This window comes from Aythya marila (assembly GCF_965140915.1).
Source record: "Aythya marila genome assembly, chromosome: 10".
Lineage (NCBI taxonomy): Eukaryota > Metazoa > Chordata > Aves > Anseriformes > Anatidae > Aythya > Aythya marila.
In genome coordinates this window covers 10,319,709-10,346,928 of record NC_139051.1, presented here as the reverse complement: position 1 = coordinate 10,346,928, position 27,220 = coordinate 10,319,709, and the positions used below count along the sequence as shown (strand labels likewise).

The 27,220-nt window shown below is 41.7% G+C and overlaps 2 protein-coding genes across 3 annotated transcripts in view; one reads left to right on the top strand and one right to left on the bottom strand.

Moving 5' to 3' along the window:
- Window positions 1-6,536, bottom strand: part of UROC1 (urocanate hydratase 1) — a 38,936-nt gene extending 32,400 nt beyond the window's left edge. Inside the window, exon 1 of the mRNA XM_082767962.1 lies at window positions 6,281-6,536. Coding sequence (XP_082624088.1) covers window positions 6,281-6,406 — 126 coding nt within the window. The 5' untranslated portion in view covers window positions 6,407-6,536. The remainder of the gene's footprint in view (window positions 1-6,280) is intronic.
- Window positions 6,537-8,817: 2,281 nt separating this feature from the next.
- LOC309881753 (netrin-4-like) overlaps window positions 8,818-27,220 on the top strand; it is a 55,435-nt gene continuing 37,032 nt past the window's right edge. Inside the window, exons 1-3 of one of the 2 annotated variants that reach the window (XM_082768071.1) lie at window positions 8,818-9,779; window positions 9,872-9,955; window positions 16,723-17,264. In XM_082768071.1, coding sequence (XP_082624197.1) covers window positions 9,889-9,955; window positions 16,723-17,264 — 609 coding nt within the window. In that variant the 5' untranslated portion in view covers window positions 8,818-9,779; window positions 9,872-9,888. The remainder of the gene's footprint in view (window positions 9,780-9,871; window positions 9,956-16,722; window positions 17,265-27,220) is intronic. The other variant, XM_082768072.1, reaches the window with a different exon arrangement.

The window sequence follows — 27,220 nt, the reverse complement described above, 5'->3', positions numbered from 1 at the left end:
AGCATACTAATGTATTACAGAGAGTGGTGGTTTACATTATTTTATTGAAGCTACACGTATCACTTCTACATTAGCTGAAGTGATTAGTAGTCATTGAATTAAATTCTGCAGATGATACTAAGTGGCTTATAGTCCCTATGGCCTTCAAAGACATCACCCATAGTTTGCAAAGTACAGTGTGTCTTTTTGGATGAAAGAAATCATAAATAAATCACCATCTTTAGTAACAGTCTGTTAGTTAAGTCATGTCTCTGTATTCCATGTCCCACTTGATTAAAACCATAATGAGAATAAAGACTTTGTAATCTTTAAAAAGCCAATTTCATGCAAAGATGCCAGAAGCTCTTATAAGTTCCCCAATAAATGAAAACACTATCCAAATGAATCTTAACTGAAGAGATTCACAACTCACATGGAATTTCACATCTTCGTTAGGATGATTTTTAAGGAGCTTTGGAAAGGATAGGAAGGGATCAAATTTGGTTTCTGAGCTGATAACAGCCTAAAAACAACCAGGAAAGACCTTTTTTGGAGACTGCTGACTATAGCAAGGATAATTCATGTTTGTAAAACCTGCTGTTGGAAGACCAGGGAGTTATGGAAGTATTTACTGGAATAAGTGAAAGGGTTGCACATGGTACAGAAAATAGATATCTAGAACAAAGGCGCACAGAGCCATGCAGCCTAGGTATCTTTACTCTCCTTATTCTTCTGGGAGGATAAAACATGTTGGTATAAAAACTGAAAAGCTCTACAAAGCCACCTTCTCAGCTTATTGACAAACCTCCTCATTTAACATGACTATACTGTGTCTCTTTTGGCTAGAGTTCTCCAGTACCTTCATCATCTGAGCATGTTGGTCTCACATACCTTAGAGCAGATGAAGTACAATGCCCCAAATCTATGAACACCTCATACTAGGATGTTCTTCTTGGTGTACTTGCTTCTGAACAGGAACATGGGTCAGACCCCTTCAGACCAGGGATGCTAAGCCTGCAAATGGGCTTTGCTATTCTACACAGAGAATGACAAGGGGTAAAATGCACTTAAGACAAGCAAACACAAATTCCACCTCCATATACTGCCTTATTTTCCAGCTAGATAAGCAGTCATTTTTCAAAAACAGGCTATTAAACACAAAAATCCCAGCTATATACACACTGTGACAAAATACGAGGGGACTTTCGAAGTCTCAGAGGCAAGCAGCCATCACAGGGGGCTCTACCTCTAAGAAATTCCTACAGTGAGAATGAAGTAAGCTGTACCCCTTGCAACAACAAAATCTAGTTCCACAAGAGGAAAAGAGTGATATGGTGAGGGAAGAAAAAAAAAAAAAAAGTTACTGCATTTTTCTGCTACAGAAAACTATTAGGATGAAAGTGTTTTACTTGCATCCTGGCAAGGATCACCTAGCCTTTGATCAATATACTATTTTTATTATAATGAAACCGATGAGAAAATATTTTTATTTGCTCTAAAAATACAAGAAGGTAAAATATGTTTGGATTTTCAAATAAATTCACTTAGAGTGAGCCCCTGTACTGTTAGTGTTCCATGCTAGCAGAAGCCTGAATTTTGATGATGCAAACATTAATGAAACATGAACTTCAATGTTACATGAAGGGTGAGAAGGGCTCCTGGGTTGCACAGACAATAGAGAGCTGATCTTATAAAAGAAGACTAAGACTGTGGCTTGTTTAGCTTAACAGAACAAAGCTGACATTTGATTGCTGTCTTACTGCTGGATAAGTGTCAAAGCAGGAAGGAGCTTCAGGGAAATGCTGGGAGAAGAATAAATAGCTGTAAATTAGCCATGAAGAAATGTAGTCTTGAAATTCAAGGAATTTAAATAACGAATTCTGAAGCAGTCTCTCAATAGCAGTGCTGTGTCCCTTAAAATTGCTTAGATGGAGCCTGACTGCTTCATGAAAAAGCAATTGCCATGTGCATCAGGGAGAATTTTGCATATTCATGATTGAGTCATAAACTGGATAACCTGAGAAAGGCATTTAAGGAACAAATTTAAATAGACTGATCATCAGGCTTTCATGGTAAGTCAATACAAGGCCCTTATTCCTTAAGTTTTATTAAAACACCATACAAAATACTATTTTGACCTCTAAGATTAATTTTACCCATAACTGACACATTCCGCTCTGATATTAGACAGCATGCGTTTGATATTTAGGTGTTCCTGTTCATAGCTTCCTCAGACAGAAGCATGAGCTGCATTTGTCTGCTCAGTACGTCTGAAAAATCATGTTTGAGATCACTTATATCTCAAAAAAATAAAAAAAATAAAAATAAAAAAACAACATCACATTTCTGAAACTGATACGTTGCTTTTAAAAACCTACTGTGAATTTTTTGAGCTACTGATTCAGTTCAGCTCAGTGCAATGCAAACATCTGATGGAGAATCTTGTTCTTAGATCTATCAGGCAGAGCTAACATTTAGTTTTTGTTCATAAGCTCTAATCACTAGTAGAAGGTCCTTTTTTGGTTCTCATTGGCATTTACACAGCAAACCAAGATCTTGCTGCCATTTAGTCAAGATTCAGTGACTCTCAGTGTCAACTAAGTACTCCAAAGAAACCATGAAACCCTGCTCCAGTTTATCAACTGTTTTGCTGTGGGATTCTCTTGAGAAACCAAGTATACCAGCTTGTTAGTCCATTGGTGTTTGTTAGAGAGCCACTGCCTCTGAGAATGGCGTTCAGTCTCCTTTTCTAACACCTTGATCAAGACTTCCAATTTAAGGATCATGAGACAAAAACAAACAAACAAACAAAAAACACTAAAATTTGCATTCACCCTATTTACTGGGGCAAAATATTTCGCCCCATTTACTGGGGCAAAAGGGAAGCATGAAGAGAAGAAATGAGAACCATTCTTAGTTCTGCTTTTTCCCCACTAGAGATGTTGTTTGTCATCCAATCTTCTGTGTGATGACATCCAGGTCCAAAATCATTTGTGGTATTATTATCTAAACAAATGTAAAAGCAAAATTGCGATTGCATGTATTCTCACTCATAGGCCGTAGCTCAGATCAGCTGTTAGGAAGTAAACACAGCAATTTCTGAGTAGCAGTTGCTATAAATGTCCCATTGGCTGGGAAAGTATGCCAAGATCTCTATCATCCAGACTTTCCAAAACAGAAGACACCAGGCTAGCCTTCCCAATCCATATACAAACATCCAAAAGCAGCCTAATTTCTAGGCATGTAAAGCAGCCATTAAGGACAAATGTCTTGCTTCTTCTCCAGAAAATTCAACAGGAACTTCAGGTACTATGCAACTTCACAGGCTCTGGTTTTCAGCTTTTCATACCAGGACATCACAAAGCAGCAAAGACCAGCTGCTCCCTGAGAGACAGGGAGACAAGAAGAATAAAACAGCCAACAGGCAGGCACCTCACCCACCATGGCCCAGGCCCATAATGCCCAAGGGAGGCAAACAGGGCAGCCCAGGGCTGGCAGCCTGGTTCAAACAGGAGTCTAGGTCATCAGGCAAGGCCATGGTGATGTGCAGATCTCAGTGAAATCAGGAATGCAGGTCTGGACCAGATGATGGTTGCCAGAAGGAGATACAGCTCAGAGATTACCAGAAGGCCCATAATGAGAAGGCAGGCTCAATGACAAGTCATCCTACAGGTTGGGGTCCAGATCAGTTAGGCCCCTGGCTAGGCACAGGCAGACTCCCATGACAGAGCTCTAACATAAGCCAAATCTCCAATGGAAGTAAAATTAAGCTTAAATGGAGCCCCTAAGCCTATAGGCAGAGGGGGTGTGTGTGTGTGTAGCTCTCAGGTGAGGCTGGTTAGAGCCATCACAGCTTGTTAACTCCCTCAGGGCCCTGGGACAGAAACACAGGTGATAATACAGTCAGCTAGCAGGTGATCGTGCTGGGGAGAAAGAAACTGTAATATGATTTGGCTCAAAGTTAAGGGAACTGCTACATGGATGAAGATGTGATGTTTTTTCTGATTCTAAGCAACACCAAAAAGTGTACATTCTTCCTAAATGGCACTGACTTTACTGGAACGTCAATGAGTATCAAGCATGCAATGCCCTTGTTTTGCAAAGGACACAGCACACGTAAGATTTTAGGGATATCTGCTTTGCAGCATATTTACACAAAGATACAGATGCTGAGAAACAGAAAACCAGAGTTTCCTCTTGCAGAGGGAAAGGGAGAGGATGTGGATGTTACAGGCCTCAGGCAAAGAATGCAGAAGGAAGAGGACTCAGGAAACATATAAACAAAAATCAGTTCTGAGAAATAGCTTGATTTATCCAAAGAGATTAAAGTTGATATGATAGGAGGAATTGTATATCTTTCAGCAAGCCCCAAAACACGCAGAACTTTATAAATCTTGCCTATAGGATTTCTGTTACAGTCACAAAAGGAAGCCTCAAAAATTTAAAAAAAAAAAAAAAAAAGGCACTACTACAGATCATTATTGTAAAAAAGGGTAACGTCAGAATGAAAGCATATGAAGAGAGGGACAGATCCTTACTGTGAGAAAATTAGCAGAGCATTATTAACTTCACTACTGTCAAAGCTTCCCATGAACACTTCAATTAGAAAATGAACGCGGTGTCATACATAATGACAAGCCTCACAATATGCTCAGCATTACACACTGCCAACAAAATCTGGAAGCCTGTCTCAAGACTTACAAACCACCTTGTAGACAGACAACCTTTTCCCAGCATGAAACACCTCTTATAAAAGAGATTCGGCCTTTCAGATATAAAATAAATACCATCTGAGCCCCTAACCCTGTTAAGAGTTTAAGGTGGAGGATTAAGAGTAAAATAAATCAGAAAGGAAGCTTTTAAATTTTTAACAGGCTAATAAAAGACCCAGTCAGCATGACCTTTTATCACATGTGGTAGATAAGAAGGAGAGATGAGGGTAGGATGTTAGACAGTAGACGGACCAAAAAAGCAGTCTACTGCTGTCTCCTTGAACACTTAAAGGAGGCAGGAAACAATTCCAGTTTCTGTATAGGGAATGAGGGCTTTGTCATTACCAATCTTTCCCCAGGTAAAGAGTAAGGTTTGGCATTGTTTTGTGAGATACCATCTTCTCCCCTGTGATGTTGACTTCTCATGATAAAGCAAACTTCTCCTGGGGAAAGGAATAAAGTGGAGATGGTTGGCAACGTTCTACCAGGCAGTGAAGCTCACCCCCTGCTCCTTTATCTCCACAACTATCACCACAGCTTCCTTCCACACACTCAGTAGCCACATTTCCATCTGTCTGAGCTGTCCCAGGCACAGACTGGATGCCTCTGCCATGAATGCTCCTGACATTGAAGTAAATCCTTTTTGGATATCTCACAGCTGTTCTTCCTCCTACCCCTTGGCTGGGCTCTCCTCTGCTTGTGGAAGTGGACTTTGAAAGAATTTACATGCTGATGCCAATGAGGAACTCCCACGAGGGCAAGGAAGTTGCATGTAACTTGCTAGTGGGGAATGAACTTCTGCATTCTGACCAGAAAGTCACATTGTAAGTTACATGTGATGAAGCAAAAGGCTTTCAAACTAAGAAACCAACCTTATCCCATCATGCACAAAATTCCTAAGGATGTCCACCCCTTGGACACTAATTTCTACTGCTGTTTTTTTTTTTTTTTTTTTTTTTTAAATATATATATTATTGTCTCTAGCATGAAATAATTCAACGATTACTTTAGAGTGTGCACAGACTATTTAAACAAAAAGAGGCAGAAAAAGAATTACACAACTAAAGACAAATAATTAACTCAATCCCTTACAAGCTTGTCTAAATGCCAGGATGCTTCAGACTGCTGGTTAAACTAACTTATCTTTGGATCCCTATGCAAACATACAGATACATAGTTTGAACCATGATGGTGATTTGCCACATTTCATGTTAACTGTATTTGAGGGGATAGTATTCACTCCCATACATACGCAGCGTTTTTGCAGCAGCATTCATAATTTCATCTCCAAGGAACAATGCCGGATTGACAGCATTGAAGTCTAAGGCCTCTTGTTTAGCTATTTAAAGTCATGCACAATGCTGTTGTGTGTCAAATTTCCCTCATATCAATCAACCTAGGGAGAAAGAGAAAGCAAGCACGCAGAAAAGTTTCTAGTATTTTGTCTCACTATTCATTACTGAAAATATAACACCAAAGAAATATATCTGCTGGCACTCAGAAGAGCATTTGAGGCGATCAGGTCTGCTGCTCCTAGCTGCATTTATCTGAAAGGAAGAGAAGTGAGGCCTTGTGAAACCCCACGTTACCTTTTTCTCCTGAGCAGTGAGATTAGGGGTTCTCACAGGTGCATGGGGTATTCCTTTCCTCCGACCTCTGTTTTCAGGCAAAGGGTTTAGAGGAAGGCCACAACAGATTTCCTTCAGGCTGGTCATAGTTGCTGAAGAAATACAAGGAGGAAAGGCAAGGCAAACTGGAGAGATGCAAGGAATGGAGACAAAGGGTGCAGGCAAACAAGATGCTAAGCAACTGAGATGTGCCACCACTCTGGGGCTATCTCCAAGAGGACAGCCCGTCCTCTGGCTTTTGCAATCAGGCCTGTGGAGCACAGAGGGCAGGCAGCACAGGTGACACACCTACCCCCTCTGTGCCATGCCATTGGCTCTCCTGTCCTCCTCCAAAATGAATGATTCACAGTTTTGCTGTTTGTTCTCTGGGTGCTTTGTCAGGTGGTGCTGTGCTAAGCCACCAGAGCAGTCACTTTCCACATTATCTGGCTCCCCCAGCACCCCAGCAAAAGTCATGGTCTGGAGCATGAACCTTGCTTGAGACTTCAAGGATTGTGCTTTTACACTTCTATAGTTTAGGAGCTGACTAAAGCAAATCATCATTATTCACGTTATTGTTCATACACACCGTGCAGCTAAGATGGGCATTCTCTGCCTGACACCTCTGGGTATGGGCTGTTCCTCAAATGTCATCAGGATGTCCTCTGGACAGCAGCAGCTGTCAATGATAACAGCAAAATGTCTCCCTTAGATTTTAGCTCCTCTTAGCTCACAGGCATGCCTGGGTTTTAGTAGTACTAAACTGAAAACATTAGCTCTGTTACTGCTTTCCTCAAGACAGGCAATAATAGGGAAGAGAAATTAAGGCTTTCAGTTTTAAGTCACTTTTATAACCCACAGTCAACAACAACTGGAAAGTCTTATGTTGTTGCCATCCAGACATCACTAGTAAATGAATATGCTTAACTTTGACTTTCCACTTAAAGAGCAACATGAACTTTGCTCCCCATTTTGAGTTGTTGTTTAAATTATACAGGAGCTTCTTGACCTTTATTACATCCACGGAACTACAACTCACGGCCAGGGAATTTTCTCAAGTGCCACAGTTTAAGCCTGATGAAATTATCTGGAAGAAACTTTTCAGTTTGTTACAAGCCTAAAACCTAGGAATAAAAAAAAATGCCACGTTATTTTTTTTCACAAAGGCAGCAATCAACAAGCAATGGCGACAAAGCACAATTATTAAATGACAGCATCTCATTAATGTCACACTGCCTGTAGCTCTAGGACATACTGCATTTCCCCAGCTCCCACTGAAGATGCTTGAGTTGAAAGAACTCAGAACGTCCCAGGGGAGCTGAGCACACTACTCTCAAACCCTCTGAAGGATGCTAACTGTCACTTACGACAGAGAATTATGTTTTGTAATTATACAGTATTTTAACTGTCTTTAAACAAAAGGCAAAGAGAAAAAGGAGAGGAAAAATTTCCTACATATTTTAAAATTTTCTATTTGGTTTTCTTATTAAAAATGCACAACAGAAAAAAAAAAAAAAAAAAAGAAAGAAAAAAAAAAAAAGGAAGAAGGAAGATAAGGGTAAAGTTAGAAAATTCTACTCCAATACATAGTTAAATAACTCTGCCTTACATAAACATTCCCACCCCAAAGGGAAATAAATCTTTCCTTATTCTTCTTTGTATGACCCACATTCTGCAAATCCCTCTAAGGTCTGATCCTGTGCACACATGGGCACAAGAATAACCTCGTCTACTCCCATTGAGCCTGCTTCCCTCCGTGACATCAAACAGAAGGTAGTGGTATGACACTGCCTTAACAGCTGAAGAAAGAGAGAATAGAGCTGGGGGGTGGGTTGGGGAGGGGTTGTCACTCCCTGAATTAAAATTATTTCTAGGGCTGTGTGCTTTTGCCCCTGATGCTGGAGCCTCGCTGGGTGTTGGAGTTACCACCTCCAAAAAAATCTGGGGCTGGCAAATCCGACTTCAAGGTGAAGGCAGATGTGTCAGGGGATTGTGCAGCCCCCCAGGGAAGCCTTAAGTCCCCTCGCTGGCTTTGCCCAGCTCGTGTCTGCCCTTGCCTATGGAAATAAACCCGATGCTCGCTCCCAATCGCCCACCTTGCGAGGGACAAATCCCCCCCCCAAACCTTCCCCGCTGCCCCAAAGCCTTGGGGCTGCCTTTGGGGTGCTCTGGGGGGGCGGTGTGGGGCTGCTGTCATGTGCCGGCAGGGCTGGCAGAGGGTGCTGCAGGGACAAGGGACAGCAGGCAGCAGCCGGGGCGGGCTGATGGGGCTGCCCCCGCCCCGCACAGCCACGGCCGGACAGACGGCCGGGCAGACAGACAGACGGACAGGCAAGCAGGCAGGCAGGCTCCTGGAGGAGAAGATGCTGCCGGGGAACAACGCCTGCATCTGAGCGCACCGAGGACCAGCCCAGCCGACGAGGAGGTGCGGAACCGACCCATCCTCCTCCTCCTCCTCCACCCTATAAAAAAAAAAAAAAAAAAAAAAAAAAAAAGCACATATAAAGAGAACAGGAAGAAGATCACATGTTATAATAATCCCCTCTGCAGCCAGACAGGACCAGAGAGGCGAACTGCCCGCTCGGGACCGAGGGATGTGCTAGAGGCAGAGAGGAAACTTGAGGCGAACTCCCAGCCCCGGAGGGAGGGAACCCCAACCCTGAGCCTCGCTGCAGCCGGAGGGAGGCAGGAGCTGCCCTCCAGCCCCTCTTTTTTTCCCCGCACCTGAGCGCAGCCCCTGCCCCAGGCTCCTTTCGGCAGCCCCGACCCCGACCAGGGGTCCCCCGGCCCCGGCGAGCCCCTCCCTGCTTTGGGGTTTTGCTCTTAGCCCCTGGCGCTCGCTGTGGGATCAGTGGCTTCCGTGCCAGCGGAGGGAGGAGGGCTAGGAAATAAAATCGAGCAACCCAAACTGAAAAGAGAGAAGAGCCAGGAAAGCACTTGCTTCTCATCAGCTCTCAGCGAGAAAAGCCAACTCTTTTCTTATGACCCTCTGCTGCAGGGAGCAAAGGGGAAGCGGGTTTTGGGGCAGAGCTCCCACCCAAGCGGGGTTCCCGCAGCCAGGACCCCATCGCCACCCCGGCTAGCTGCGGGGGCTGCCAGGGGGGTAGGGAAGGTTGCCAGGGGGAAGGAAGCCAAAACGAAGCTCCAGCAAAAGCAAGGAGCAGCAAGGAAAGTTTCGGACTAGCATCTGCAAGAGAGCGGAGCGAAGAGAGCTCCCCGCGTCGCACCAGCCCTCGATGGTGCATTCAGGGGGCTGCAGCAGGGATGTGAACATCCCCGGCCCGCTGCATGGAGAGGGGTGAAGACACGGAAAACCCTTGTTATTTATTTATTTATTGGAAGCGATGTACGGGTGACACCCAGAAGGCATCTGAGCCCTGAAAGAGAAAAAAAAAAAAAAAAAAAAAAAAAAAAAGCCTCCAGACCCAAAGGAAAACAAGAAGAATGAGACAGCAGCCTTGACCCCTGCACTAAGAGGAAGGTGAGCAGAAAGAAAGAAAGAAAATACAGAAAAGCCATGCAAGCACCAAACCTGTAGTTTACTGCAGCTCTTTTTTGCTTCACCGAGGACAGATATTTTACTGACAGCCATGCAGCATAAAGGCATCGTGCTGATTGTGTTCTTGGAATATTTTATTTCTGGCCACGGAGGAGCAGGTAAGCAAAATAAATCAATATTGCCATTCATGAAACAATTTATCCTAAGTTGAGCAAGGGGAAAAGGAATAGAAATCTAATCTGTAAAGTATGGTAATTTTTTAATGTCAACCTCATTTTAGATTGCATTTTTACAAGGCATCTGGGTTAGTCAATGTATACAAATGCCTCTTATTCCTTGTGATACACAGCTTTACAGCTCAGCTTCCCCCCAAAGACTTATAATAGGATGTACTGTTTCATACATTTTTAAAGGGAAAAGGTGTATTATTTTTGTGAATGAAAGAAAAAAAAAGAGAGAAAGAAAGAGGTGGATAGATTGAGATATGCTGGATGTTTGTTTTGAGGAAGAAACACTGCCTTCCTGGGCAGGACAAGAGTGAAATGACAAGATCCTTGGACAGCACCACTGAAGGAATCTGAATTATTTTCTGCTAACTTCATTTTTCATCACTAAAAGTCAGAGACACTACTTAGGAATTCCTGTTAATCCAAGAAAACCCATTCATTCAGTGTATTCACTGATCCAATAGTTAACATGCAGTGGACAAGATTAAATCAGTATTAGAGAAAACAAACAAACAAACAAACAAAAACCACAACAGGGTAGGGCAGAAAGAGAAGTTGATAAGTTGTGTGTGTATATGTGGGTGTACAAATGAGCATACATAAGAATGATATAGCTGTGCTGGTATTCACATAGGCTTCTACAAATGCCTGGATTATGACAGAGACTAATTCCTTAAGGGAAAGGAAGCAAAGCAAAGCATTAGATTGCTTTCTTCCTGCTATGGTTTAACAAATCTTTAAGGTTAAAAGGGATGAATTATACAGATCAGCCCAGAAAAATATAAACAAGTGTTGACAAAACAGCAATATGTCCTTGGTGACTTTCTCATTGGGATACTGGCTTGGGATCTGTCTTTCTGCAGAGCAAAGCATACCAGTGGTTTAAATTTCACCTGCGTGCTCAGAGTATTAGGACTGGAGCAACACTCCTCATGCAGTGATTATAAAGTGACTGGAGTGTTCAGATACCATGCAGGCTTCGGTAAAATCAAAGGCAGATCAGGAGGCTTCAGCTCAGATTATGGTTTAGTTAGAACCTTCTTAATAACACAGACATTAGATTTCCTAACTGCAGAAGTTATTTTCGTAAAAACTGAAAATAGCTCATAAATTTAAAGTCCTGCCAGATTATCCTGTGACTCACTTGGGAAAACATTTGGCTATCACAACATTACAGGACTGATTGGAGGGAGGACACGGTATCCTAGTCCTCTTGGTGTTTTATCTTGGGCATTCACTAGTCTCCTGGGCTAGGACTCTCCCTGCAGGATACATATGTTGAAACATAGCACAGGAAGGTTATGGAGATGTCTTGTAAACTTGCTGATGCTTCTGCAGAAAGCAGCCTGCTATAAACTAACCTTAATTTGCTCTGTATCCAATACATAAAGTGAAAATGAATCTCCAAGGAAAAGCAGCCCACAGCTGACCATGCAGAGCTAAACACTCTCAGAATAACATTGTAGGACACCGTGATTAACAGCAAAATAATTGACTATTGAAGGTGACGACACTAAGGATTCAAAGTCACTTTAAATAAATATAGACTGCTTGGCCAAAAGGTTGCACAAACCACCCTTCTGTGAAAGCCTAAGGGCTACCTGTTCATATTTAATTCTTTTTTTCTTTTTAAGAAGCAAGGTACAAATCTTGAACTGACCTTAAATCTTTCCGGGTCCTATCGGAGGCAGGGACAGTATTGCTTAGACTGTGGCTAGTTCTGGGAGTATTTAGCCAATCTGTGTAAGAGGAAGCAGACAGGTGTACAGAGAAGTATGTCCATCATATTCTATTAGCCTACACAGGAAATTCCTTTTTCAGCACTATAGTTGGTCCGTCCTGGTCAGAAGTGAAACAAATTGCTGGGCAGTTGTGTGGGGAGTACCTGGAGTACAAAATTTGTGGCAAGTGACATATTTGCCTTCTGCCACCTCTGTGCAGAGGAGACAGCCACAGTTGTCAGGATTGGCTCCTTAGATCTTTAAATACAATGCAAGGGGAAAAAATCTTAGCTGTTAGGCTGGAGGAGTCACCTAGGTTTTATATTGTCAGACGTGGACCTTCCCCTCATCTTATGCAGGTGTAGGGCCTTATTCCTCTCATATAAAGCCCACAGCAGCCTGAAAACTCTTGCATATGGGGCCAGCTGTTCACAGGGCTGACAGCAGCCTGGGCTCTCCCTTTGCTCCTGGCCAGCCGCAGCCCTCCCCAGGGAGCAGCACCCAGGGTGCTGGGCCAGCTCTCCTCCCGATGGCAGCCCTCCAAAAGGGGGCGTGGTGTGGTCAAAAATGGCTATTTCTTACACCAAGCTTTCGGTCAGCTGTAGGACCTCATTATCCGCTGGGTTTGGTTTCCTCTGGGCTGGGATTGTTCAACTCTTCTGCAATAAGGGTGCAGGTGCTGGTGCCCACTGCTGCTCCAGAAAGGCTGCTGCAGGCAGACTGCAACTGCCTGCAGTGAAAGAGAGCCCAGATCTGGGATCTTATTCTCATTCTGCCCATGCCTCAGGCCATGGGAGCAGTTTAGTCTTGTAGTATATTCAGAACATCACCTTTAGGGTATTTATGAAGGCTAGCTCATCAGCTTCAGTTGTGAGGCTACTCACAAATGGGTGACAACTTGCCAAACGTGTTGCATGCCGGCCCCAGACAAACCAAAGGCTTGTAGCACTTCTGTTGAAACCAGCGTTGAGGACTGAAGTCCTAGATTTGATTAATAAAACCTTGAGCAATTCATGTCCCCAGGATAGTGGGCTTTAGAATGGCATTTATAAGTCTTTGCTTATTAAGAAAAAAATTAAGCAAATGTAGAACAAGTGAAATCCAGGTTGGAAACAGATGGTAAAACTGCTCCATCAAAAACTTTGCAGAAGAAGACCAAAGATTTATTCAGAAGGGTGAAAGTTGCTCTCCTGTTTCACTATAAGAGACTCAAATGCACAAAATCACAATTTTTGCATATGGAAAAGAAATAAAACCCCCAATTCAAATCACACAGAAAATATTAGGCATTTTTCTAGTCATGTCAGCAGGCTTTGACTCAGTTGCCATATGACCTTTCCTCTGCCAAATATCCATGGAGGGCGGAAAAATAAATAAATAAATAAAACATTGAATATGTTTTTAGTTAATATCCGTAAGGTTACAAGACCCTGAAGGAAGATACCTCTGTTTGAAATGGTGTCCCAGCCATATTATCAGTGTGGCCTCCCCTGAAGTCTCCCCAGCCATCAGCTAACACCATTGTTAGAACACGTGCCAGCCAAGTGCCACTGACCTGCCGCTTTGTGGCACAGCTCAGAGGGAGCAGAAAGACAAATAGATTCATGATATCACTTCTGGAGCCAAGCTGTCCATCATGGAGTATAAGCTAATCAACTTCAATACCGGGCAGTGCCCGTGCACAATCAAACTGTTTCATTTTTTATTAATTATTCAGTGAGCCCTCTCGGGTTAAGTTGCTTGTTTGCCTGGCTGCTGTTTCTCTTCTGCAGCAGTACCCCCTTGCTGTCCAAATTCCACACTTGATGTTGTTTCCGCAGAATTGGTGAGTGATGGGAAGGCTGCACTATCCTTGCAGCCAAGCAATGTTCTGCCAATTGATTTCTTTAAATGCAAAGTTTTTAATCAACTGCAGATTTTGTTTTCCACCATCCCTCCTTCTCTCAAACTCCCTTCTGATAATTTACATGTTGCTCTTCTCCCATTTTCCTTATGGCACAGCAGTTTGGACAGAAACTATTTATCAATGTTGCTGCATTAGCTGGCAAGGCAGATAAAGCTTCTTGTGACTGTTGTTCAGGAGAACAACCACTATTCTTCCTCCTTTTCCAGGTTCAGATAAAAACAGCTGAAAAACTTGGTGTGGGACTGATAGCCCATTACTGGGAAATGTAAAAAGCAGCCATTCCTTTTAAAAAATGTTTCCTTTTTTGCTTTCTCACATTCTTGTCTGCAAAGCTTCCCCTGAATTTAGAACTCCAGCATGCCATTTCCTCTGTGAAAGCATCAGTGGCGTGGTGCATCAATAAAGATGGACTTTCTTTTAATTACACTGTATATTAATCCATAACCCAATAGCATTTGTAACACGAAGCCACTCTTGTTCAGAACTAAGCAATCTGGACTCTTGTCAGAGCTAATGCTCGTTCAAAGCTCAGCTATAAAGCTGGTCCCACTACAATTCTCTGGAGGCAAAGATGACACCTCTCTGCAGCATGGAGCAAAAGCACTTACTATCCAATCTACTTTAAATGCAGAAATTTCTGCACTTTCCTTATTTCCAGTAATTTCTACTGAACAGCTGAGACATGAACAAGTCAGACCAGATAATGTGGGCATTTAAGTGCCACTTGCAAAGACTTTCTTGAGGCATTGCAGTTGCGGGTCATTTTATTTTTGCTGACCTGCAAGGATGGATTTATCTTTATCTCAAGAACTGTGCATGACTCAGTGAAATTCACCCTCCAGGCAGAAAAATTTGGAATGTCAATTGTTCTGCAAAAAGGACAAAGCTCTAAACAACTTTTGGTGAAACCTGAATCCTTTCTCATGAAAAGACTCAGAGAAATTGCAAGAAACCTTCCAGGTAAAATGTCTGAACCTCCTGGTGTTCCCCTGTAACTCTACTAGCCTCAGATAAGAAGTTTATGCTCAGAAAGAAAATGGCTTGATATGGTTGTCAAGCAGTCAGGGTGGTAAGAGGGCTTGGTGGAGGATCTCCAGCAGTGCTAAGAATCAACTGCTCGGTTGCAGATGGGGAGCAAAGAACAGAACTGATAGAGAGAAGCATCACCATCTTCTTTCCTTTCATTTCCAGCTGACTGGTGAAAGTCCTCATTCTCTTCATTCTCCTCATTCCCACCTCATGGTGGGACAGCTTCATTCCTTCAATCCAGGGACAATTGGGTGCAGATCAGACACTGCTGCCCTCCAAACTCTGCCAATCTAGGATATCACTGGAATACCCAAATAAATCTTGGCCATCCCATCATAGCCAATGGTGGAACACCACCTCCAACAGGAGAAAGCCTACTATGTCTCCTGACAACTGTCCTTCGCTGAGACTCCTGCTAAAACTGTCTGCAAGGCAAACACACATTAAATCCAAGTGCCCCTGAAGGTGGATTCCATCTATTTCTAAGTAAAGAGCATTTTTGGATCATCCACTTCCATGCTACCTGAAATTTAATATCACCTTACATTGTATGTAAGCTAAAATAGCACACACCATTGGTCAATGGGATCCAGTGGATGTGCAGCAGCTTGATTATTTGTCCTAATCCTGGAATGCAAAATGCATGAGATGTTTTCCAAAACAATGTCTATCCCTTTCTCTTCTGGCCTGTGCAGAGCTATCATTAAGGAGCTAAGGACAGAAATAACTCAGAGGCAAAACTGTGCAGGCTCGATGCATTTTTTTCACCTTAATTCTTTGGGAAAGAAGAACACCAGCTTCACCCAAATACACTTATGCTTGGGCTAATTTTGTAAGGCTGAATCAAAATGATTTTTTTTTGGCCTAACTTGATTTAAAAATTTATTTTGCCCGTGGAAAGACCAAATATAAACTGAGCGGGGATTTTAAAATTTGACCTAGAATCTTGAACTAATAGCTGACCTTTGAACTGCTCCTAGATTACCCAGGGTTTACGGTCATCCTATGTTTCATTGGAAGGGTCATTTCCTGTAGGACTTATATTGAGTCATCTGACTTGTGACCTCTTGGATTAGATTTGTGACCTTGCAAGGTCAGTCTTTAACTCATTCTGGACTGTTAAATTGCAAAGTGGACATTGTATGTCATTAGAGAAGCAGTTTTCTCCAATTTGGTAATAAGGTTTTGGGAGTGACCTGTAAATCCAGTGTCACAAAACACTGCTAATTTCCAAATAGTATTAGGATTTTGTAGTTATCCCTACCTTTCCTAATTTAGAAATAAGTAGATGCATACATTGAAGATATCAAATCTTTTTTTTTTTTTTTTTTTTGCTGTACCTGCAAACTGGGCAAACAGAATGTATTCCCCTATCTCCATGTCAATGTGTAAAAAAAAAAAAAAAAAAAAAAAAGACAGACTTGATTTTCAGCTCTGATAAGTATTAGAAAATCCACCTCATCTCAATAGTAGCAGAAATTCAGCGCCTCTTAAAATTAGGTCAATAACATATAAGTATAGAGATATATGCTTTCTTCACATGATTTTATGTGCAAACAATGTCTGCAATTTGTTGGACAGGAATCATCTCTTTTCTTAATGAATCTATAATGTACAGTACAGTTTAGCTTAGCTTTCTGATTACAGTAAAATAAACATATTGCACAGATTCAGCCGTCAGATATGCAGCTGTATAAGAGTAAGAGTAAGAAAACACAAGATTCCTGTAGTTAAATGTAAAACTTAATAGACTGATGCAACTGCATTTGCAACAGGTATCGAAGTTAGAGTTTCAAGTGCTTATGGGTAAAGGCTGAGTTTTCTGGAGATTTCAGTTTCTAAGTCAGGCACCTAAACCAATGACTAGATTTACTGAGAATCTCCCTCCAGACTTTGAGTGAATGAAGCTCTCCTTAGGACAAGCCCTCTTGGATGTCAGTCCCCAGAAGAGGACTCCAAACATTTGCACGGTCACCTGTCTTACAGCTTGAGAATTGTTTGAGGAGTTCTGCTTAGCTTTATTTCTTTTGTCTGTCTTTCAGATCCCATGAGGCTACAAGCTTTCCGCTGTAATGGCCGTTCTTGCAACCCTCCAGTGGGAAACCTTGCAAGAGGGAGGACACCAGTCACCCTCACCACGTGCGGGCAGAACAGCACAGAACTGTACTGCTTCTACCCAGACCAAAACCTCCTCCACCTGGCCTCCCGTGGCTGCGGGCAGCCTCGCTGCACCAAATGCAATGCCAACCAGCCTGATAACTCCCATCTCCCTGCTGACATGACAGATGATTTCTTCGCAAATCCAGTCTCCTGGTGGCAGTCTGCCCAAGGGGTGCACAGGGAAGAAATCAGGCTGGACTTCGAAACGGAGTTCTACCTGACCCACGTCATCGCTGTGTTCAAGTCCCCGCGCCCAGCCGCGATGGTGCTGGAAAGATCCCAGGACTATGGGCAGACTTGGAGGCCCTACAAGTATTTCTCTGTCAACTGTACAGCGACTTTCGGGCTCCAGGATGATCTCACTGAGGAGGGCTCCATGTGTACTTCCAGATATTCAGATGCAGTGCCCTGCACCAGAGGAGAGGTAAGTGATAACTAAGGTTTGGACAAAATTTAATGTCAGACAGCTAAAGACTGGCTGAGAGTTGCAGAGTACATACTCAGAGAGACACTGTGCCTATAAATTAAGAAATGTAGCCCCTTCTCAAAGGCTTTATGTTAAGAAAATAAAGGGGAAGAAATAAAGAAATGATATATCAATGAAAACGAATGGAAATGTTTTAGCAAGTTTCTTTTATGAGAGCTGCAGAGGATGAGATTAACATTTTTGCCTATTTTTACATTGCAGATGCCAGTAACTGAAGTAAAACACCACTAAAAACAGATGTAGAAAAAACACACATTTGTAGAGCCTTATTTATCCAAAATGTTTTCCTCCTTTGTGATGACGTGAACAGCACTTTCAAATTGTCTTTCACCATATAAAAGGTCCTGAATGTTTTAAATACTACCTTCCCTGAACATTTCATGCAATGACTCCTGCTGGGGGTGTCCATTCTGGTTGTATCAAGACATAGGCTCCAAAAATGAAACCATTTAGAAACAGGAACTCTGACTGAGCAGCCAGATTCCACTGTTCAGCAGGGGGAAAGGGTCCTCCTTTGGTATGAATATTCTGACTAAATATGCAGAAGGCTTTCTTTTAAAATAAATGCACAATTGTTCTGATAAATTCCTCTGAGAAGAACATAAGTGACTGCTTAGTAATCAGATTATTAGTTTAGTTATAACCTTTTGCATTCATTAATCTCAAAACAATTCAGATGGGAAAGAAGGTAAGTATCATTGGTGTCTTTTTTTTTAAGAGGAGACAGAAAAGCACACAGAGAGACTATGAGACATTCCTGTAGTCCCGCCAGAGGCTGGAATCCTTTCACTTCCTTCTCTCTTCCTTAGAGAAGTCACAGTCCTCTTGGTTTCCCTGTCTGGAAGTGATCACACAGGTTTGGCAGTAATACGTGCTGTAAATTAAGCTCAGGTGTGAGGTAAATGATCCCAATAGCCTTCAGAAAAACACAGTGGTTTCAGCAGTGCACTTCAAAATGCACTTGAGAAGAAAGAAATCAGTGTCCTACACCTGAGACAGAAAAAGAGCAGCAAGGAGAGACTGAGTCAACCTTTGTGCAACAAGGCTGGGAAACATCTCTGAGTACTGGAAATCTGGAGCAAATCATCTAACTACTGTCTTCTTCCTGGAGTAGTAATTCTGCTAGTTAGTTATTAGGATACAATGAAGTCATATACATCCAATTGTCTTCTGTAGAGAGGTTAGAATTTGCCACGTCAATACATAATCTAGGCAACTATTGTGATTTTCCACTGTTTTGTGCCATCCAATGAAAAATCTGGAAGTACTTTGCAAGATCTATATAATGATCTTCAGCACGCATACAACAGTCCTGTTGCCATTTCACAGATGGGGAAGCTTCCACAGAAAGGTGGAAGTGGTTTGTGGTGAAACGGGACAGTTCTGGTAAAATAAGGAATAGAATTCAGGGTTCAGGGTTTGAGGAAAACGGCTTGGCCTTAGACACAAAACAACTCTTCCTTTTCTATACAGTATCTCCTGTTACCCTGCACTATATAGGGTTTTGTGCTTGCTTAACCTTGGGGAATATCATTAAGACCGCGTGTTGCTGCTGAAACAAATCCAAGAGGTGGATGGCAGAAAATCAAATAATAAAACACACATCCAACAAAAGCCTTTGTCATTACAAGTGTCAAATGATTCTTTCTACTTGGGCAGCACCCACACCAAAAAGAATATGCGTATCTTTAATCAATTCATGCTGTAGTAGTAGATGTTAGAAAATAAGAGTAACAGTAAGAACAGTCATATATTTACAGGTCATGTCCTTACAGATCCCAAATACTTTCATGAACTGTTACATGAATTGAATACATGCAGAGGTCACTTCCTCTATGGGATGGAGAGCTGAAGCTTTAAAGCAGCACATGGGAATCTGTACAGCTACTTAAGAGAGAACAAGCTAAACAGTTTCACAGCAAATAAACTCAAAAGGATTCTGGAGTTCTGAACAGACTTTACAGAGAACTCTTAACCAAGCCATCAAATACTGCTATGGCAAGGGTGCAAAAGCATCAGACTTTTCAGGTCAGCAATATGACACAGCAGATTCTTTTGTGAATGAAAATAAAAGGCAGCAGAGAGTAGTTATTTAAAGTGATACCTGACCAGATTTGCCTGTGTGACATTGCTGCTCTTACTACAAGTCTCGTGGGAGCTTTGCCCACACATCCCAGAACTGCAGCTTTACAATTTATTTTAAAGATGTCACAAAAGTCACAAGGGTATCCCCTCAAGCACTAGCTCCCAGCTGAGGTGGATGGAAGCTGAATCCCCATCAGTGCTTTGTGCAGTGTTCTCTCCTTTTGCACCCTCACTCTGACCCATCCAATTACTGATGGTGGCTAAGCCTTGGAGGGCTGAGGAGCTCACATCACAAGCTGACATTTCTGAAATGATCAAAACTGTTTCCAACCTAATTTCTAATTCATGCACCGAGATGAATGTCAGTTTTCTCTACTGAGGGACAGTCAGGTTTTTCTTGGGTGCTGTTCTATTTGCTTTCAGAAGAGATGCAAAATTCCCTTTTAACAGGGCACAAGAGGAATCAAAAAGAGGAGATAGCTTACTAAGAACACTTAGGTTTAAAACCCATGGGAGACACATCATGGAACAAGATTTCTCGTCAGCTGGCTTCCAGACCTGAGAATGTGGGTGGGTAAAGAGAAGGTGGCAGAGTTGCAGTAACCTACATGCATCTATAAACTGACACGCATGTCCCTGAGTCAGCACACTCTTGTGAGCCTTTAAGACCACTGGAAGAGTCTGGGAGCATAAAAAGAAACATGGCAGAAGAAAAACTTTGAGAAGCTTAGAATGGAAGCAAAATCCCTTTAGGGGGGTGATATTACAATGTCACAAAAGAACCCAATGTATCACTACGTTAAGCTGTATCCCCCTTTTTTGGTAAATCATCCTTTATCTTTCACCTCTTGTTAGAGTCACACATCTCTACTTCAGATGGGGTACAGCTGAGACAGACGGTGTCATACATTCAGGAACAAGTCCAGTAGAAATGCAAGGAGATGATTTTTAGTGTCCCTTTTGCAGTTTTCTTTTACTCCAGCATTAATTATATCCCTTGCTTCTGCACTTTTGGAGATAAAATCTCAGATCCTGGATCTCCCCATCTTAATTCTTCTGGCAAAGAACTTAGGCTATTGATAGTTTCTGATTTTGGAGTCAGAGCAATTTATTCACTGCCAGTTGTCTACAAATCATTTGCTTCACTTGTTTCATCTCTTCGAAAAAGAGCTTCCATTGGCTGAATTCCCAGGACATCATTCTTGTCATTTGTCTCACCTTTTAGCCACAGCAAAACCTATACTACTAGCTCATTAGTTACGGTGGGCATCCAAACTTCCAGCTACAGTTCCAGCACTCCAGTTTTCAGCAAACTGTTTCTTCCTCAGTCTTTGTAACCACTAGAGATTAATAAGGATCCTCTAATTCTCAAGCTTGTTTAGCAATGTTTAGCAATGTCTATTAGTTGTTATGTTTGCACCTGTACTCACTAATTCTACGTATTTTATAGATCAAATTTACACTGGTAGATTAATCACCTGAAGTCATGTAATGTTGAAATCTAAAAGTGAATAGGGAGCCCGACACTCATTCATTCAAACTTTACCAGTTCAGCTTAGCAGTCCTACAGTTTACTAGGAGCAGCACTAGACATGCAATTTCCTTAATCATTTGTTTATAATACCATATACAATATGTTTTGAATTGCAGCAAGGGAAGAAATAAACTACAAAGCATGTTCCAATCCCTGCAAGCATTTTGTTTTCTTTCATTGGTGTTGATCTGCAAGCCACCTGAGCATGATACATTGGTTTCTTGCCACTCTTTCCTAGAAGTCCTTGTTACTGAATATGCCAAAAACCTGTGTCTCCATAGGCCTTTGCCAGTTCCAATACAATTTTTCCTCTGTCTCCAAATTGTAGCTGAGTCAGGGCCAACCCAGACTGACAGCTGGCCCCAAACATCATGTCAAGGGTTTGAATCACGCCTCGATAAGTCAAGTTAATTAGGAGTACAGCAGTCAAAGTGGTTTTAAAAACCAAGCCGTTTTTTCTGTCTAGCAACCCACTTGCCTATCATAACCCAATAAGCTCGTTACAGGGTCTTTCCTTCCAAAGTGGTGGTGTGTTAGTTGAGTTAGCACAGTTCAGTCTCTAGTTTCTTGGGTTACAAATGAAGTAGAAGCCTAAAATGAACCTTCAGGCCAGCCATTGGAAATCTAACTCAAACCCAGACAAAAGGAGAAATTGCCACCATGTTGCATCAGATGTTAGTGTGACTTACAGTTCATACACCAGCTGGGGAAAACAGGGACCAAAATGTTTCAACCTGCATCCTGACAGCATGTGCAGTTAAGGAGTGCAGTCAACTATCTGACAAATTAAGAGCAGGTTTTTAATAAAGTGGAATATTGGGAAACGAAAACAAATGTTCTCTTCCATCTACAGTGATGTTTGCATGAAAGGAAGACTTTAGCATGCAAAGCTGGGTATAACACTAACCTGCTTATAACCACAAGACCCTAAAGAAGACTCTACCGCTATTGGGTCTGGCTAGAGGAAGGTAGTTTTAAATCAAAAGCTGGTTCGTTTATGTGAATGTCTGCGTGACAGATGACACCAACGAAGTGTGATATAATAAACCCATTACTGGAATTCACTGGGGGCTGGAAGAATTGTGTATGGCTGAATTAGGTACTGGTTTCTATGGCAACAAGTTAAATGTGCCTTGTGCAGAAGACCTGTTCCTTCCCCATTTTGTAGCCTGTGGTGACCTCTTTAGGGACAGAAGTCCCCAACAGCATCTTTTATCAAAGATCAGTGGACTTGCTTTGTAGCTGAGAGACTTTTAATCACTCTCCTGAACACACTCTGTGAGTGTCAGATCAAGACGCGGTGTGATGGGATGCAATTCTGTCTGCTTCAAAAGCCACCGGGCTGTTCAGACAGAAGCCACAGACAACCCTACTGAAGATCTTTGCCTCTGCACTGACACTGTGGATCTCTGCCGCCTTTCTCCATCTACAGGGACTCCTTGAGCAATGATTACTGCAATGGGGAACCACTTGTGCATTAAACCAGGCCAGGGATGGGGCTCTGTGTGGAATGTGTGTGATCCTGCTCTAACAATCCACAATTTTTGCTGTCTTTTCTCAGGTTTTTCTTTTACTGTATTCATACCAAACCTTTTGATAAACAAAGGAGGATCCCCCTCCCCTCCCACACATACCTCATTAAGTGGCAGCATCAATAATTCAAGAGGTCACCACTGAGGCTTCAGTGACTTCTTAAAGGTCTGATCTCATACAGCAGTGGGGTCACTAAAAAGAAACATGCTCAGCATGTCACGAGGTTGAATTCCTAGCAGCTAAGGTGCAAGAGCAGGGTCTTGCACTGCAGTGAATTGTCCAACAGTCATCAGGGCTGTCCTCTAAAAGTTGTATGATAGTATTCTGACTTACAGATGGAAAAGATTCCAGGAGGGATTAGTCACTCCTGAAGGTAAGTGCCTGGTTGTTATGACTAGGGCCGTCTGTTCAGCATTTCGTTTAACTTGAACTGTAGAGGAGATAAAATGCAGAGGAAAGTTGAGAGGAAGCAGTTAACACCAGCAGTGTAAACAAACAGATAGCACTACCAGGCCCTGCTTCCCTGGAGGAAGAATTAAGGGGCTCAAGTATTTGTGTCTGAAGGGAATTTGAACTGACATGAGACCAGTCCAGGATTCCCGTCCGTGGCAAGTGAATTCAGGAGTGCACCAAGTGTCCTGCTCTGACCTGGTATGCAATGAGCCATTTCAGAGATATTTGGCACCTTATAAACCAGCTAGGAAGACAAAATAGTATTTTGAGCATTACTTCTGAATTTCCTGACATAATAGGCAGCAGATATCAAATCAAATTTTCTTCCTGCCCTGTTTTATGAAAGCTTAGTGAAAGTCTCAACTGTGAAAAAAGTTCTTGTCTAAAACATTACAGATCTTAGAGATTCATTGTTGTAATTTTTGAACTCCAGGCTAAAAATCACTTACTGTTTGCTTTTTATGATGAGTGTTGTCCACACCTCACTCTCCAGGTGAGACTATGTTCTTTACTAGATCTTTTCATGTGTAAGATTTCAGCCAAGACTTAAAGATATAAGTGGCTCCACTTATGAGAAATGGATGCTCTCCCATGAGGATGCAGCTCAGTAGACATTGTGTGATACTAATGATAACTGGGTGTTTTAACTTTCCCTGACAATTCGGAGGAGTGAAATGAGACTCTTGTTCTCAGTCCAGGTCCCAGTAGGGCTGTCTGCGTCACAGAATTCCTCATGCCACCCTCTGCCATTTCAGAGCAAATATCATAACTCATCATGAAAAAGGACACTGCGTTGTGTGGGAGCAAGGAAGTGTTTTCAGATCCTCATGTAAGGTGATGCTGTGTAGAATGGAAGGAATTTTGTCCATTCTCTACATACGGACTGCAGACTGAATGATTTTGTACCCAACAGTCTAGATTTTGCACTCCAAATACATTATTTGGCTTGGTACAAGATACTGCTCCTTCCTACAAACCTTGTTTTTTACACAGATGTGGAAGTTTATATCTGCAGATAACCTGAAGCTACAGGAAACATTTGGTTCAAGGAAGAAAAAAAAGTCTGCATGGTTCTTCAGATTTGTCTGTCTCTAATCACAATTGTGCAGTCTTTCCCCATCATCGTATTGGCAGCAAAGCCTAAATATTAATATTAATGCCACACTGACTGGATTACTGGAATAACCTCAAAGCAGATGCAAATTGAAGGGACATTGACCTGTCCTGTTTTGGAAAACACAGAATAGATTTAAGACACCACTGTATTGAAAGTAGTTGGTTTTACACAGATCAGATAACTTTAAAAAATCAAATGGACAAATAGATTATTTCTTTAACAAAGTCTCATATTCCATGCTGGCTACTAACTTTTGTTCTCCAGAAGGACAGAAGAGCAGGGAATCTTGACTAAGAAACCCTTTTCCATGAATCATCAGAATAACCCTTCTGATAGCTAAGAGGGTACCCAGACTTTCTTTGTGCTCTAGGCTATTTCAAAACAGGAAAAAAGGCTGCTTTTATAGTAAAGTCTACTGTTCCACAAGATGGAAGAATTTTAGTCAAGAGCTCCATCAAATAGATCAGAGGATATTTGCCACTGGGTAGGAAAAATTCTGAGACACAATTGTTTACTATTCCTTTATGAGCAAAATCAACTCACATGAAAATCTCTCAATGAAGAGGATTTAGGACTGATGAGAGTTTTTATTGCAGCTTCCTTCTGATGGGCCTAGTATAAGCACACAGACATTTCTGACCTCATTAACCTGATTGTGTGCAACATGATCAGCATAGCTTAAGGATGATTTGTAATACCAAATTCTTGTTCTGCACAAGGATCTTCTTTTGTAGGAGGCCATGCATTGGCTCTGCCCTCCATTTGTGACTCATATTCCTTGACCTTAGGCTATAAGCTTGCAAGGGGGAACCTTTGCTGTGTCCACATCTTTTCTGAATAATACTGGCTGAAAGATCAGGTTAAGAAAACAGAATTATCTGCATCAAGGATGGAGAGGCAAAACATGGCAAAAAATCAAAAATCTGAGGCACTGTCTCTGGAATGAAGATGATCTTTTGACTGGGGATAAAACATCACCCTCTGTGAAGCTGTGCCAACTTGCGTACAGCAAAACCAGCCAGCCCTTTAACAGTGGCTATCATTTTTAGCTTTGCACACTTACAGCATTCTCCAAACTTCCTTGCTCTTAGAAAGGTCAGGAGAGGACACGGTACTGAACATCTTTTTGAGGCGTAGCTGATTGACTTTTGAAAATGAGAATGACAAATATGCGCTTGATAGCAGATATGCTGATAAGCATGAATGCCCTACTCAGCATTCGGCTCCAGTGGCAGCTCCTGATTATAAGGGAAACTCAGGATCTAGGATGTATTTCCACAAAGGGTCGAGACTATAAAGGTGCTGAATACCCTTAACCTGCACACAGTTCTATGGAAACTGAAAGATTTCTAGGGTGTCTTTACATTACTCAGCCCTTAGCAGACTTAATCACCAGCAGATTTTCTTCTGTAGCTGTGCATATGCTATTTTTATGAAAACTACATCCTGATGCTTAGAGAAGTGACTGGGGGATAGCCTGTTACAACAAGAAAAGAACAGATCTTCCATAGAGCTTGACCCCAGATAGAGACTTATATGAGAAATATCCTTGTGGTAATAATATCCCTGGGAAGCTGTTTTCAGAGCTTGCATCTTAATTATTAGAACATCTTTTTCATCACACTTTTTAAATCTCTTTTACATTAATGTAATGGAAAAGAGCAAATTTGCAAAATGTCTCTGGGAAATGAACAATGCACATGTTTTTCTTAAGCTAAGCAAAAGGCATAAGCCAAATGCCTATGTGTACAGAAGGAATCTCCTTCATGCGCTTCAGAAAGCAAAACACGACCTTGTGAAATAAACAAAGAACAGATAATACAGTGAAAATGAAGTGTCTCTTCCCACAGTGTATGATTCTAAGAGTTCATTAAGACTTAGATCTATTTCTAATCTAATCTTTAAAACATTTATATCAAAATGGTTGAGATTGCTAAACTTCTCTTTGACCTATTATTATTTTTTGAATTTTGAATGTATTGAACATCCATCCCTAGGAATTCTAAGAGAATTCACAGATAGCAATTTATTAATCTTCCTCCCCTCCTGTGAAGTACTTGAGTACTTGCATCCTATTTTTAAAAAATGTAAGCAGGACATACAGTAGATGTACATGCTAAAGTAGTACTAAATACTGATTAAAACTATGCTACCTCCACACAAAGTGCAGCTCACCTAAACCTATTTACATCGTCACAACATATCTGCTTAGACTCTGCTGACACAATCTTTGTTTAATTAAGTCCTCAATATCTTTGACTGGTATAAAGCTAGGGAAGACAAATTCTTTAATGGTTGTTGAATCCAAGAACACCTAAATGGCACTCCCAAAAGATTTCACTAGTGTTATGTCACCCAAATCAGATCTTTAACATTTAACAAATCTTGCTTTGGGAGAGATGAGGACGAACAAATCCAGCCTTACCACTGAGCTTATTCCAGACAGAAATGTGTCATGAATTAATCATACAAGCAAACTCTTGTATCTCAACTGGAATGGAGCACTCTTTTTGCTTAAAAGGATAGTGCAATCCCTGTGGGACAACTAAGCTATTAATATGTCTATTCACAAATAAAGTTCAGAGTTCTAAGGAAATATGGAAATGCCAAAACAGCTCTCCTGAAGACATGCAAAGCCTGAAATGAAAATATCTGGAAAACAACAAATCCACAGGAAACCTAATCTTTTTTCCAAGTTGTAAAGCAAAGAAACAAAAAACAACCCAGCTTCATGAAAGCAAAAGTCACCATGCTGAAGAAGAGCACCCAACAACTGTTCTTTTGCCCAAAGAACTCAGTGCTGTCTGGGTACCAGTTAAGACACGGTGAGGATGGATGATCAACTGGAGATACCAAGACATGGATATCTCTCTAAACTTAAAATGTATGCAAAATGAGTTTCTACTAGCACAATATACAACATTTCCTTCATATTAATCATAACACAAAGCAAGACTATTGCCAGCAAGTACAATGCTGGAGAAGCATAGTTAAAAAAAAAACACAACCCTTTGGCCATTATCTGGTCATTTCTTTCAGAGGAGCCCAGTAAAAACTCTGGTTCTTCACCTCATTCACCCTTCCTTTCTGTCTCCTGTGAGGAAATGCATACCTGTTTACAACTGGGAGCTCTGGTGCCCAGATACATTAAGCCTCTTGCTCAGGCTTGTA